Source organism: Grammomys surdaster, unplaced genomic scaffold (genome assembly GCF_004785775.1).
Source record: "Grammomys surdaster isolate TR1022 unplaced genomic scaffold, NIH_TR_1.0 322, whole genome shotgun sequence".
Taxonomy (NCBI): domain Eukaryota; kingdom Metazoa; phylum Chordata; class Mammalia; order Rodentia; family Muridae; genus Grammomys; species Grammomys surdaster.
This window is the reverse complement of record NW_021604741.1, coordinates 658,370-674,037: the sequence shown is the minus strand read 5'-3', so window position 1 is coordinate 674,037 and position 15,668 is coordinate 658,370. Positions and strand designations below refer to the sequence as shown.

The 15,668-nt window shown below is 45.1% G+C and overlaps 1 protein-coding gene across 1 annotated transcript in view; it reads right to left on the bottom strand.

The window, feature by feature from the left end:
• Positions 1-15,668, bottom strand: part of LOC114629912 (tetratricopeptide repeat protein 41) — a 63,312-nt gene that overhangs the window by 34,272 nt on the left and 13,372 nt on the right. Inside the window, exons 3-8 of the mRNA XM_028778039.1 lie at positions 14,847-15,027; positions 10,451-10,665; positions 6,521-6,681; positions 5,189-5,624; positions 3,420-3,659; positions 283-481 (exon numbers count right to left, since the gene is read on the bottom strand). Of these exons, the coding sequence (XP_028633872.1) occupies positions 283-481; positions 3,420-3,659; positions 5,189-5,624; positions 6,521-6,681; positions 10,451-10,665; positions 14,847-15,027 (1,432 nt within the window). The remainder of the gene's footprint in view (positions 1-282; positions 482-3,419; positions 3,660-5,188; positions 5,625-6,520; positions 6,682-10,450; positions 10,666-14,846; positions 15,028-15,668) is intronic.

Here is a 15,668-nt window from a genome sequence, read left to right as displayed (position 1 = left end):
ACAGATGCGGCTAGCACCAGCGTGGCCCGTCTTCTATCCCTTTCAGCTCTGGCCTTTGTCCTCTCATCTACAGAATGCCTAGAGGAGTGCATACAGTGTGAAAAGAGAGACTACTGTAGTGCCTGAGAGATCAAACAGAGTGTCTTGGGGGAGCCACCCTCCATGAAAGTGGAGTCCACACTAAGGTCTCACATATGCATAGATGATCATGTTGCCCAGGGAAGCCATGTTGCTAATGGGACATCAAGATTCCACAGAAAGCTAGCAAGTAGCAGGACTTACCTGGGGCTTGTGATGAAGCCACATAGACTTTCCCAATACCCACTCATCTTCATGTGCCACGGCAGCTCCTGATACACCCTCCAGAAAACGGTTTGCCGCTGGAAGTACCTCATCAGGACCTGGTGGAAATGTGCCTTCTTGTGATTCATGGTGTTCTGGGCCACATTCGGGTTGCTCTCTCTCACCGGAGTGGTTACACCTATTTCAAAACCAATTACAGCCTCAGAGTTCCAACTTCTTTTGTGTATGAAAATATAATCACAAAATATACCAACTCTGTATCTTGGAAAGCTTGGTATCTTTGAAAGTGGCTTGTACAGGGCTGGGGAAGTGGGCCAGTAGGAAAGTTCTTGATGAACAAACCTGAGACCTGGAAGCTGATTCCCCAGCACCTATATAAACACCAGGCAGGTGTGATGGCTTACCTGTAATCACAGCACTAGGGAGACAGAGAAAAGTAAATCTGGAGCAAGGTAGCTGGCCAGCCAGCTAGGCTAGCCAGATCCATGAGTTCTGGGTTTAAGTGAGAGACCCTGCCTCAACATATGATGTGAAAAGCAGTTAAGAACGACATCTGAAATCAACCTCTGGCCTCTGCACACATGTATTCACACCCATGCATGCACACCTGCACGCACCAATGCAGACATGCAGCCACAGATGCACATACACATGACCCAAAAAAAAGTATTTTATACAACACTCTGTTTTCCTCCAGAATGTATTTATAGTTATTATTAGGGGTAAATGTATGAACTTTGCATATTGAGTTTCCCTCCTCCACTCCCACAAGGAAATACCTTGGACTGCTTTCCTATTTTCTTCTTGGTTTTGTTTGTTTGTTTGTTTGTTTGTTTGTTTTAAGAATCAAATTGGAGGACTGGAGAGCTGGCTCAGCAGTTAAGAGCACTTCCAGAGGTCCTGAGTTTAATTCCCAGCAACCACATGGTAGATCACAACCATCTATACTGGGATCCGATGCCCTCTTCTGGTGTGCCTGAAAACAGTTACAGTGTACTCATATAATGAAATAAATTTATAAAAAGAAAACACACACACACAATTATATACTTAAAAAAGAATCAAGTTGGAGAGTGGCAGTATAGAAGGAACAGGAGGGTAATTAGAGATATAAAGATATCTCTTACTTATTTTAATTTTATGTGTATGGTGTTTTGACTGCATATATGTCTATATATCACATGTGTGCAGTACCCATGGAGGACAGAAAGGGGCATCAGACCTCCGTGAACTGAAGTCACAACAGCTGTTAACTGCCACATGGCTGCTGGGAGTCAAAGCCAGGTCCTCTTGGAAGAGCAGTCACGGCTCTTAACCACTAAGACATCTCTTCAGCTCCACTTCTCCATTTTGAGTACACACCGTGGCTGCTGCCTAAACAAGTACTTGCTAACATGTGAGGGTCAGCATTTTGGAGACCTGTTCTTCTTCCTGGACCTCCTACGGGAACAGTGGTTGCTGGGCAAGCAAATGGGAATATGGTGATAAAGCTAAATTATTCTATGTTCTTCTCCAAAGGGAGGCGGTTCTGACAGGCTGCACCACTCAGAAACAAGCCTCTCAAAAGTCCCAAGCCTGCTGGTATTTATCCTTGAAAATCAAAATAGTTTCCGTTGTTTTCCTTGACACTCTTGCAAGATAAATGGAACGTACACTAGATGGCAAACTGAGCTCAGGTTATCATAAAAATTGTAACCAAGGAAAACCCACTATTTAATCTGCATTTGTGCTGAAATGGTTTCCAAGTCACCCACACATCTGGAGAGGGTTTGTGCTATTTAGTCAAAGGTGTGTACATATGCTCTGGCGGCAAAGCAGTGCATATGAGACCCATGATTAAAAAAAAACCCAACTCCGCTTTCTCACTGTATGGTGAAGGCATTTTTTGTGAGTGCTACACTGAGAAAGTGAGGTAAGAAGTGAGAGAAAAATAAATGGGGTTACTAATAAGCTGAGTCCCAAACTTGGAAGTGTTAAACACAAGGGCTAAAATCACCAACATTTGGGGCTGGTTGGTAGCTCATCGGTAGAGCATGTGTGCACTTAGCACTCACGGCCCTGGATTCAATGCCCAGAAGTCATGGACAAGGAAGGGCTGTGAGATGTTGTAGCTAATACCACATTTCACTTTATTGTTTTACAGAATAATTCCATGAGGAAGACGGGACTATGAATTCTCATATCCTTAAGTGAAGCTACTTAAAACCAGACAGACTGGGTAGCTACTCTCCTCCAGCTATATATGGGATGCAGGGAAAGGTCTGGCCCCAGCATCATCTGTGCATATGGAGTACAGCACACGTCTTATCGACAGACTTAGCCTTGAACATTTGTCAGTCCGCTAGACTGACAACTGCAAATCTCAGTGACTTAAGAGAACAAGAGTTCATTATGTCTGTCTGTGGATTGGAGGCCTAAAACACTAATCCGGGTCAGGAAATGCCAGAGGAGAACCATCTTGAATGTTGCATGGCCATTCAGTCATATAGTCCCAACCAGTGAAGGTATTAGAGAACTGTCACTCAAACGGCAGCCATGGGAGATCGCAGGAGATGCTGCACGTGAGCTCCCATTACTCTCAGGGGAAACATCATCATTATCCTTATGTTGAAAGTGAGAAATGGAGTTTTTAAAAGAGTTAAACACTCTGTATATGATCTTACTGGTTCTGTGAGAGCCCAAATTAATTGCTTGTTACTAAAAAGAAATCATCTTTAGAAGATGCCATGGTGAACTAGGTGGTGGTGGTGGTGGCAGCCACAGTGGCTCACGACCTCTGATCCCAGCCCTTGGGAAGCAGAGGCAAGCAGATCTCTAAGTTTGAGGCCAGCCTGGTCTATAGAGCATGTTCCAGAACTTGGAGGAAAAACAAACAAGAGAAGGAGGAAAAGGAAGAGCAGACGACTAATGCTGCTGCTGCTGCTGCTGCCATGGTAACTTTCTGGAAGGAGCTAAGACAAACTCAAGTCTACTCCATGAAGGAATAACCCCTGGAGTGCTCGGCCACTGAAGTCAGTTTTCCCTCATGTCTGTTCATCTCTGCTAGAGAAACCCCGTGAGTGTGACTCTCTTCCTCCCTTCACCCCTAAAACGTTTTCACAGAATCAGCTCCTCACCCAGCAGCTTGTGCTCCACCACGTTCCGTAGTGACTGATGCTGAAAGTAAAGGAGACCATTGGGCTTCTCCTGGATCCAGGTTTTGGTAGCATTGCGGAAGGCTGCCCAGTGCACCGCCGTCACTTTTTGGTGGTCCCTGTAGCCCATCATGTCCAAAAGCTGGAGCAGTTCATCCTCAGCTAGCCCGCAATGTGAGATGCAAAGCAAGCAGAGCACGTCCACCACCCAGCCACTAGGCCCTGTGTGGCCATGGTAGGGGTAGGGGTGGGAGACAGAACATGATAGAGCCGGTTAGCAGAAGTAGATCCACCACACCAGTAAGCACCTGCCCTCCTCTAACTAAGGTAAGTGCTGTAATGGCCCCCCATCTTCCAAAGAAGAGAAAGCAGGCAGGTTGAGTAACTTCCCCAAAGTCACTCAGAAGAAAGTGCTGAGGGAATTTGAACCTAGTCTGCCTTCAGAACCCATGGTGTCGCCCACCATTGTCAGTCATAACTAATACTGGGGACAAACGGGCAGGCTTCCTGGTCACCACACTAAGCAATCTGTCCAGTGGTGTTTGCTAGGACAGGAACTTCTCCTGGAGAAGTGGCACACTCACAGACACCATCTAAGGGCCCTGAAGCTTCTTTCTACCACTGGCTTTAAGATCCACCAGCTATGGAGATCCTTTAGATCACAGGGAAGCCAGGCGTCATGGTCCACTGCCTCTGATGAATTGAAGGGACCCACACTACCTAAAGCCTCCAATTAAAGGCAGATCTGAAGCCAAGGTGGTGGAGCTTCCCCTGAACTTGACTGACCTCTACCAAGCTCTTCCTAGACTTTGGAGCTCCCTAGACCCATAAGGACTGCGGAACAATGCTGGGAATGCAGCAGCCGCCGTGGGAAGGAACTGTGGATTCTACTGCACAGTCCTGGGGATGTAGTTACATAGAACATATCAGGTGGCCTTTGTGACTCTTCTAGGGGATCCCACATCCACCTCCGTGGAGGTAGGGGAAGGTACAGTAAACTCGAGTCCACCTTCTTGCTAGAAATGCAAACTGTAGCGCGGAAAACTGGGTGGGACAATGTACTACAATAGTAATCAATGTATCCTGTACCCTTCCACTGCTCCAACTGCATTCCTATCTAGGTTGCATGTCCGAAAGAAGACTGAGATGCAGCAGAGACAAAATGAGGAAAGTTTCAAACCAGACATCAGAGGCCTACTGCACAGTGGGTGGAGAGAACAACAGCTTTCAAAAGCCTGCTGTTGACTACCATAAGCAAGCCGTAGTAGAATGAATTGTTCACCACGAACGATAGACTCACAAGATGAGCTAACAATGTTGCTTGTTTGGCTTTTGTTTTGTTTTGTTTTTTTACCACAGCTAGGAAGAAAAGAACTATTACAGAACTGAGAAAGGTCTAGGAGAAAGTCGCAGAGTAAATCAGGAATCAAGATGCCAGGAGAGCCGGGTGTGTAGCACACACTTGTAGTGGCAGCTCTTGGGAGGCAAAAGTAGGTGGAGCTGTGTGAGTTCGAGTCCAGCCTGGTCTACATAGCAAGTTCTAACCAGAACTACATAGAGAGACCCTGTCTCAGCAACAAAACAAAAGCCAGGAGATAAGGTTCTCCTTGGTGAGGATGAGACTGCACCAGCAGGGGGCAGCAGAGGCAGAACAACCGAGAAACTAGAGCAAACAAATCTGTTAGCGGAAGCCATAAAAGAGAAGGCGCTTTTAGGACTGAGGTCCATCTGAGATCAGAGCTACCACACACCTGAAATCACGGTGTCTACGGTTGTCTCTTTTTGCTTCAAAGTCCAACTATAATCTTCAACCCAGCGCTTCAGAATCAACTCCCAGAGCTCGTGCACAGAGGCAACCTCCAAGTACTCCCTCAGACACTGGAACTCATTGCGGTAGATTCTGCACTCCTGCAGCTCGCTGGCGATGATCGTGAGCTTCAGAGGGTTCAGGTTTGGTTTCTTCCTCAAAACGGGCTTGCTCTGCCCAAAGCGTTCTTGGTCGGCAGCGGAAAGGTGCTGCCTGAAGATGCTGAACTTTGTGTCTTCGTCCCCCATGCTGGTGAGCTCCACGGTCCTCACGTCAGGGCGGGCACACAGCGACTTGCAGGACAGACTGGACGAGACGCTGCTCAGAATGAACTTACAGTGCGGAGGCAGCGAGCGCGGCAGCCAGGAGAAATCTTTCGCCTGTTGGAGACATTGGAAAATTTCAAAGACCTTAAAATTACTTTCAGAGCACATAGACGGTTGTATGTAAGTATAGTGAGGGTAACTTGGACAGGGAACCATTTGGTATTAAAAAAATACAAATTTACACAGAATGGAACCACATTCGACTGATTTATCTGTAATGAATCTAGTAGTGCAAATCTGGACTCTCTTCTGAAGAATAACCTACACCAATAATCAGAGAAAAATCTTTAAAAAGGCAATTTGGACCACTTAATAAAATAAGAAGACCTTGTGTTATAGTAAAGAATTGTTACTTTTTGCAGCAAAAAGAAAATGTTACTTTTTGTCATGATATACCCAATATGGTATTTTCTTGATTATTTAAAATTTTTATTATGTTTTCATTTATTTATTTTGTGTGCACACGTATATGTGCAGGCAGGTGCCATGGGATAACTCTTGGGAATCGGTTCTTTACTACGAGGTGGATCTCGGGTATTGAACTTGGATTGTCAGCCATGGTGGTAAGCACCCTTACCATCTCACTGGCCCTCTGTGTCTGGATTCTGATCCCATCTTTAATTATGTTTGGATCTTAGATAACACCTAGATAACCTCACATCTCGTTGCCCTCTGTCCAACAAGGATGAGGAGCAGTCTCTTTCTGAATGACTGTGTACATTCTAGACCTTGGGTTCTGAGCCAAGAAGAATATGTTCATACATGTCAAGCTCCTAAAATGGTGTCAAGGCCATGGTAAATGGCATGTAAGTATTTGACTAGTAAAACACAAAGCCATGATTAAAATCTATGATGGACATACCAGAAACAACGCAAGAGAAACATATTATACACACCCTAAGCAATGGGGTCTTCCTTATAAAGTAAGCGCCATGTTTAAGAGCTGTTACCTTCTGACCTGAAATCCCATAAATGCCAGTCAGTTCTTCGATCCCGTCTAGCACGAGGATGCATGGCTTTAAGCTGATGGCGGCCATGAACACTTCTATGAGAAGTGAAAACACCAAGACACTGGAGTCTTCATTAAGGAAATCCATTTCAATCTGGGGACCTACAACACAGAAGTTTTAGATTAGGTGAAAACGTTCCCATCACTGCTCAAGTGTGCTGATGGCCTGGGGAAGCAGAGGGTGGAGAATGAGTACCAGCCTTTCCAGCTGTGTGGCTGACACACGCATGCACATGCTGGCTTCCTCAAGACATAGAGGCCCAAAGTAGTGATGGTATGTGTCGCCACATGTCTCCAATACATTTTCAGGATTTCATAGAAAAATGCTGTGTGTGCTGTTTGTACATGTTTCGTATGTCCACACACATATGTGGGGGGAGGGCAGGGGTAAATGTCTGGTATTCTCCTCAATGACTCTCCACCTAAGTTTTTGAGGCAGGGTCTGTCTCTGAAACTGGAACTCACAAATGCTGCTATACAAACTGAGCAGTGAGCTCCAGGGATCCTCCAGTCTCCACATTCCTGGTAGTCCAAAGGCTATGGGAGGTTGCTTTGTTGTTGTTGTTTTGTTTTTTAAGATTTATTTATTTATTTAATGTATATGAGTGCTCTATCTGCAAGTATGGCTGCATACCAGAAGAAGGCATCAGATCCCAGGTGTTTGTGAGCCACCATGTGGTTGCTGGGAATTGAACTCAGGACCTCTGGAAGAGCAGTCAGTGCTCTCATCCACTGAGCCAGCTCTCCAGCCCAGGCTCTGGGAGTTCCATGCAAAATCATCACATGAAGAAAAGTACCAAGAAAAAAATGTATTATTAATATCTCAAATGTTTAAATCTCCCACTTACCAAAAGGTAGACTCAATTGCTCTCTCTGTGTGTACCTGCTCATGTGTGTGTGTGTGTGTGTGTGTGTGTTCATGTATGTGGAGGTCGTCATTCAACACAAGATTTATTGGGAATCTTCCATGCCTGTTCTAGGCACCAGGTTTATCAATAACCAATAAAACAGACATACTCTCTGAACTCAGAGGGCTTGCAGAAAGACAAACATTAAAACACACAATACTGGGACCTTTCTAAGTCTCCTAGAAGACCATGCAGGGTAAGCTCACAGTACTCAGAGGGAGCCGTCCACATGAAGCACCACACACAGGCCGGGGTTACACTGGCTGTCAGTCAGGCAGAGCTGCCCACCGGTGGTCTCCCCCTGCTGGGGGGGCGGGGGAGGAGGTGGCCCGTGAATGACAAGTATTTCACCACCAGAAGAAATCAAGGGAAGTAAAGGGACCTGAGGTGATGGGTCTACGACAAAGACACCAAACTTGTGGAGTCACGGACAAGAAGTCAGGCTAGGAAGTGATTTTGGCCTGGGGACACCAAGCTGGCAAGGTCTGCTGAGGCGTTCTGCCCATTCCACACCACCAACCAACTCAAAGACAGGTTTTCCTGTGAGCCAATGTTGAGTGAGGAGCAAGAAGGAAATCTTCCAAAAGCCTGAGAGGTTCCTGTGTGTGTGTGTGTGTGTGTGTGTGCAGTATCAGGACAAAGAGTTTCAGAATCAACAAAAGCCAGAGCATAGACTCTCTACCAATGGTAGCCCTGGCAGTCTGGATGTCAGGTGCTAACGCTGGTCAAGGCCCGGGATGAGATGCTTATGAAGCCTTTAACAGAATGCCTGGTGCTCAGGGACCCTTCAATCTGTAGAAGTCGCCTTCTAGGAGTGCTACCTAGTTCTATGGAACACGGTGGAGAGGTACCCCATCAAGAGAAAGCTTGACTCTGCAAAGCACGTCCCAGAAGGGGTGCCAGCTGCTAGCTCGGCAGAAGAGAGGACCAGGATGTCTGCAGAGCCCGACAATGGCAGTTCTCCACCATATACTTTGTCCTGGAAGGAATATGTCGCGTGTGGTATTTGGTGTCTCAGACCGGAAGGGCCTCTGCTTCTCACATCTCACAGAAAAATGCTTGCGGATGCAGAGAACAGAGGCGGGTCACAGGAAAATGGGCCGCAGAGTAGCTGAACCTGCAGTGCGCAGCTGCACTCTCAGCAGAAGCTCTGCCCCATGAGCCCACTTCCACCTCATCCGGGAAGCCAGCTGCACTGGGGTGCACAGGCAGCCCTGAAAATGCCCGACACCATTCCGACCTAATCAGGCTGCAGCGGTAACACAGCAGACTCTTCTACTGCAGCCTGTCTTCGGCTTGATCATGAACGGGAGTGTCATGTTTCCCTTACTAGTGCACCCGCTGCTTTTGTTTTCCGTCAGACTCAGAATGCTATTCCCAAAAGTAAATAACAGCAGCAACATAGTAACAGTAGCAGCCCAGTACCAAGAGGCACCATTGCCAACTCTTAACAAGCTTTATCTTTCCAATCTCTAACCGGAGAAAAGGCTAAAGAGCTTGAGTAAACTTCTCACAATCACCTAGCTGGTAAAAGGGGGAGCTAGAACTGTAGGTCAAGCCCAAAGCCTCTTTTCCTGAGCCTCCACCATGGACGAGGACTGGTGCTCTCTCGTGGAGAGGTGTCCAGGATTCATTAGCGTTCCTAAATTCAGCCTACTGCTGTCAGGCTAAAAAGCTACTTGTCTGAAAGACAGCAGCTTGTTTTTATTAGGAGCATTCTGAACCCCTTTAAAAGAACAGCTCACCTTGGGAATAAAATGATAATTGGGTGTATTCAGATGAGCTTGCATCACCAGCTGCCTAGCCCAAGCGAACACCTTGGGGATGAGCCAGAATAGGACCAGGAGGCGGATGGAGACAGTCACACCTGCTTCTGCTCAGTTCACCTCCTTTACAGACCCAGGGAGTGCAAGCAAAGAGAACCCCAGCCACCCACATTCTCCCTTGCATGTCTACAGAACTATAGCGTTCCTTTGGTTTTTCCTTTACCTAGAATGTTCTTTCTTCTAATTTCTATATGATTAGTGAGATGTCCCCTAAAGTTGCCCAGAAAGATGTCACCAAAGAGTGTAGCAGAGAAGGTTGCCTGTCCCAAAACCATCCCTTCCAAACTTGCCTGTTACCTTACTAAGAGATGGCAGTGGGAGCCCAGGCTTTGGAGGGAGAGGTGTGCCTTTTCCACAATGCCCCTGCCTCTAGCCCAGCAGTTCTTAACCTGTGGGTCATAACCCTTTTGGGAATCGAATGACCCTTTCACGGGGTCACATATCAGATATCATGCACAAGAGATATTTACATTACGATTCATAACAGTAGCAAAATGACAGTTATGAAGTAGCAATGAAAATAAACTTCATGGCTGAGGGTCACCATAACATGAAGAAATGTATCGAAAGGTGGTAGGTAGCATTCGGACGGGTGAGAACCTTCTAAACCAAGGCAGAAGAGTTGAGCCTTTCAGGCACTGCCTCTGGGTAGAGAGAATCTGTTTCCTCCAGGCTGACCATAGGGAGGAATGGTGCTCTGTACTCATTTAAGAGATTCCTAGTAGACCATTACCTGGGAAGGAGAAAGAAGCTCTAGGAAGGGAGAGGCAGGACATATGGGTGAGGCCATAGGGGATTTAGATCAGGACAGGAGAATGCCAGGCCAAGGACTAGAGCAACAACAGCTCATTTCAAATTCAGCTGATGCTTTAAAATGATGCTAATTATCTTTTGAGTCATTGTTTTACTTTCATGGGAAAGAACATATTTTTAATAGGTTTTCTTTTTATATTGAGATTCATGCTTTTTATCAAAACCATTTGTTTTCTGGTCTTAGGAACTTTCTGGCTTTAGTTTGACAAGCAACAGAGGTGTTTAAAGCAGCCATGTTGGTATTTACATACAGTAAAAGTGGAGTTCAGAAAAACTAGCAGGGGACTTCTGGTCACTTTCTGCCCATAACGCCGGCTCAGTTACCGTTGGCTCTGTGCTGAAGTTCCATGATGAAGTAGTGGATCACGGACATGATGTCACAGCTCTCGCATGTACTTCCTACAAAGTATGGGATCATCAGCACTCCGGGGTGTCTGCTTTTGAAATCATTGACCCAGTTGGCGATCAGAGTGGACTTCCCACAGCCACGTTTCCCAGACAAGAGCAAAATGGACTTACAAGTTGGAAGGGAATTAATTCTGAAAAATAGAAGGGTATGCGGTCAGTTCAAATATTTACTGAGAGACAGAAAAGGAGGGGGGATGGAGGGGGGAGAGAGGGAGAGAGGGAGAGAGGGAGAGAGAGAGAGAGAGAGAGAGAGAGAGAGAGAGAGAGAACAACATTTCCTGGGTACAGCTTCTCTCTAAGAGATGTGATGCTCTGGCCTGAGTTAGTAGGCTTCAGTTGGCTTTGTAGAAGCCATTCCTCCTTGGAACTCTGGTTTTATAAGACATGGATCAGGAGATCAGAGACTTAGTAGCTTTGAAGGCTCCTCTGACTAGATCAGAGGGCTGTCAGACATGAACTTCAAGCATGGTTAAGGGCTCCAGGCCAAGGGAGATAACCCAGCCCACTGTCCTGTCTGCCCACTCTGCACGTCTCACCACCACCAGGCTGGCCTTGCTGACTTATGAATCCCATTGGAAGAGGCCGAAGAACAGGAGCGCCCATACACCAAGAACACTCATCAGTCCTGAAACCCACAGAACTGCCACCATTAGTGCTGACTGAGAAATGCTGAGCCTTTGCCAGTGTGGTAACTGGTAGCTCTACATAAGCGACGGTCTGTGTTCTGGCAAGAGCTTGTTTTGGTGCTTTTCCACAGGTTTTAATTTCCCCTTCAGGACAGGGTTTCTCAGTTTAGTGTTTAGCTCTGGCTGTCCTGGAACTCACTCTGCGGAACAGGCTGCCTTTGAACTCAGAGATCCACCAGCCTCTGCTTTTTGACTGCTGAGATTAAAAGCCACCACCACCTAGTTCATGTGTCAAGAGGAGTGAGTGGTTAAGGCATTTTGTTGTTGTTGTTGTTGTTGTTGTTGTTTCAGTGCAAGTCTCTGCGTCCGCAGAGGCACCTCAGGCCTGTGAATATCATGACGGAGAGACCTTGTGACTTAAAGTTATTTTACTTTTGAGATAGGGCTTCATGTTACTCACACTGGCCTCAAACCTTCTAAGTAGCCAAGGATGATGTCGCTCTCCTGATCCCCCTCCTTCAGCCTCCCCAGTGCTGGGTTCAGGGGCTTACACCATCACCTTACACTGGTGATCGTGGCAGATTGGTATGTATCAGCTAGGTTTAGTGTGCTGATGTGCACCCTCTACTTCTTGGGATGCTAAAGGCAGGAAGAGGACAAATTTAAGGCCATCCTAGATAGCTTAGTGAGACCCTGTATTACGGGGGTGGGGGGGAGAAAAGAAAAATGTCTTTGGTTCTAGTTCAGTGGTAGAGTGTTTGCCTATCATATATGAGGCCCTAGGTTCAGTCCCTAGCATCAATTATACAACGTGTGTGTGTGTGTGTGTGTGTGTGTGTGTGTGTGTGTAATGATTTTTCACTGGTGGTAAAGTCCCCAGAATTATCTTCCTCTTGATTAGCACAGCATCTGACAATAAATTGTTGAATGGATAAATGACTGACTGAATGAAATAAATACATGAGCGTGAATTCAGATTCAGCAATGCAAGAGGGTTGGTTAGAAAACTCATTGAAATAAACACCCCCTCCCCAAGTCAAGTCATTAAAAAGTAGTTATGTCACAAGAATTTACTCTTCATATGAGTTGGGAATCAATGCTCTATTACTTAAATTCCTTCAACGAGAATTTTCCAAAGTAGGATTTAACTTTGAGCCCTACCTCTGCCATCAGCCAGTGTAAGCTTGTTGAAAAATGTCATATAGGTGACCTATGAGGCCAGGTGACCTCACCCCACACTACTTTCCCTGCAGCTGCCTGGCACTTTTGCCATTTCTCTAGCCCCAGGGCTTCTGTATTTACAATTACTTCTGACTGGAATGTTCTCGCATGCCATGTTTGCATAGCTGGCCACCTCACTTACTTAGTTACCCAAACATCACCCTGTCACCTAGGGCTCTCCTTACTCTATCAGCTGGCCCCTTTGCAAGGTTCCATAGTGCTCTACTGGCCCTTGAAGATGTGGAGCATACGGCACACTCTTCATCCATGCTGCTTAGTCCTTGTGTCGAGGACCAAATGCCATGGAGGCAGGGCTTTAGCTCTTGTGTTCATGTAGTGTCTGTGAGTCTGAAACTGTGCACCACGCAGGTCAAATCAATGAGAATAAATACGTGCGTGATGAATGCATCAGCATAACCAGAGATGGACGCATCATGGCCCCCTCTCAAAAGCAGATGGAAATGTTGTTATAAAAAACCCCACTGATAAGAGGTTGATGTATGACCATGGTGGCACATGCTTGTAACTTCAGTAGTCAGGAGGCAGAGACTGAAATGTGGCCAGAAGTTTAAGACCAGTCCAGACTACATAGTGAGCTTGAGGCCAGCTAGGGCCACGCAGAGGGACCTAACTGAAAGAGACAGAAAGAGCTAAGTAAAGGGAAAAAGTTGGTATTAAGCCCATGCTTTGCAACTTAGAACAAAGAAATTCTTCTATTGACTTACACACAGTATTCAGGAACATACAGTACAGAGCGCTGTTCTGGGTGGTAAAGCAAACAGAGCCCTGAGTGTTTTCATACAGTTAAAAAGACCATGTAACCATTGTGTTTTTATTGTGTCCAATTTGAATTCCTCAATTACAACAAAATTCATTTGAACGATAAAGTATTCAAGAATTTTAAACAAAATGAGAAATAATCTACAAAAAAAACCCTTCAGTTTTAACATTCCAATTGGCTGGTTTCCATTATACAAGGTTATACAAACATCACTGTTATTGAACTTCAGAACATGTCCAGTATCCAAAATAAAACCTCTGTCCCTTTAACAGTCACCCTCCTCTCCGTCCCCACTCTCATTCTCAGCCACTGCTCCCTAACTCTGTGCTTCTGTGGACTTGTCTATCCAAGCCTAACATGTGAAACCATAACCCACATATGTCTTCTATCGTCTTAAAGATAGTGGCCGAGCATCATGCTAAGGTAACCAAATACATTGTCTTCCTCTTAGCATGAGCGCCTGAACCACCAGAGAGCACACTAGTCACTCTGAGTGGCCTGTGACAGGAGTAACCACAAAGGCAGCCTGTACCATCCCAGCTGCTGTGGCTTTGTTTCAGATCACAAAATTCTTACACAGTAAGTCAGATCTCCAGTAAGAGCCAGAGGAGGATGATGAAACAGTATAAGATGCCTTCCCCTGTTTAGAAAGGAGACATGGAGGGGCACAGCAGACAGCTCCAGCTCCTTACTGTTTGCTTGTTACCAGTGTCCCTGGGCAGTACACAGACGACTACAGTCTCCATAGGGGAAAGATGGATGTGGGTTGGCTGTACTGTGCAGAACACCAGATACACCAAAAAGGAGCTCATGCAATGTATAGAATAATCTGATTCTTTGTTAACCCCAATATGACATAGTCTATATTTTAATAAGTGCTTGATGAATATATTAATATAATTTACAACGAAAGACATAGAAGCTTTTTATAAGTGACATAATACTATCCAAACATATTCATGTTCCCTGGTTTCCTTTGCTTGCAGTCACTCCATAATTCTCAGGAATGAGTTAAGTACATTTTGACATAGGAGACTTTGGAGGCTTTTCATCTTGAGAGCACTAGAAGAGACTGTGTGGAATACAGAGAAACTTCAAGAAAGCAGAAGGATTGCCAACACTCTAACTGAAGCATGGCTTTCGATGTCCTTTTTCCTTTCTTTATCTCTTTTCTTCACCTAATTTTTTATTTACATTTTTGCAAGATTTAAAAATTAAAATATAATTACATAATTTCTCTCTCCCTCTCTTCCTATGCCCCTCCCTCCCTTAAATTCATAGCCTCTTTTTCTATAATAAGCATTGTTATATATTCATATACGCATAAATATATAAGTATAGCCGCTGAGTTAATGTTGTTCATATGTATATGATTTCAAGGCACACCACTTGGTATTAGATAACAAATTGGAAGGCTCTTCCCCAAGGAAGGCTAACTCTCCTTTTCTCAGCAGGAGTTAGTTGCATGTAGTTCTTTGTGTAGGGGTGGGTCGTAAGATTTCCTTCTTCCACGTTAGTGTATCTATCAGTGCTGTCTTAGGAAGCCCTGCTGCCAAGGTGTCTGGGTGTAGCTTCCCTCACAGAGTCTTACTGAAGTTATGTGAATTGGGAGGCTCACATTTATTAAAGTCAGGTTGTTTTGCTTTAGCCCGGTAAAATAAACTAGGATTTTTGAACCTCTTACCTGAGGATGGAGTCTAACCCCGAACCTGCTAGAGTACTGTCAGAGTCAAGTTCAAGATCTTTGATAGCAAATCTTTCCAATATTTCAAAGGTTCTGTTTGACTCCTTGGAAATAACAAAATCTTGCTTGCAGTTCTCAGCAAACTCTTCATGATACAAATTCTCAAAACTGTGTTTGTAATCTTGACAGTGGGAAGAGATAAGGAAGGTATTAGATTTGTAGGTTTGCATCTTCAGTTCTGGGTGATTCTTCTAAATGCCCAGGAAGGATTCCACTCTCTGCGTCTACACTGCTTTCTCTCTAGGGTTGTACCATATTTTATAGCCTACTGTATATAATATTGAAAGCAAACCATAGATCAATGGTTCTCAACCTTCTGAATGCTGTGACCCTTTAGTAAGTACAGTTCCTCATGTTGTGGTGACCCCCAACCATAAAGTTAGTTTGTTGCTACTTCATAAGAGTAATTTTGCTACTGTTATGAATTGCAATGTAAACATTTGGTGTGCAATTCACAGGTTAAGATTCACCCACAAGCCGGGCGGTGGTGGCGCACGCCTTTAATCCCAGCACTTGGGAGGCAGAGGCAGGCAGATTTCTGAGTTTGAGGCCAGCCTGGTCTACAGAGTGAGTTCCAGGACAGCCAGGACTACACAGAGAAACCCTGTCTCGAAAAAAAAAGAGAGATATATAGATATATAGATAGATATAGATGTAGATATAGATATAGATGTAGATATAGATATAGATGTAGATATAGATATAGATGTAGATATAGATAGATATAGATGTAGATGTAGATATAGATTAGATATAGATGTA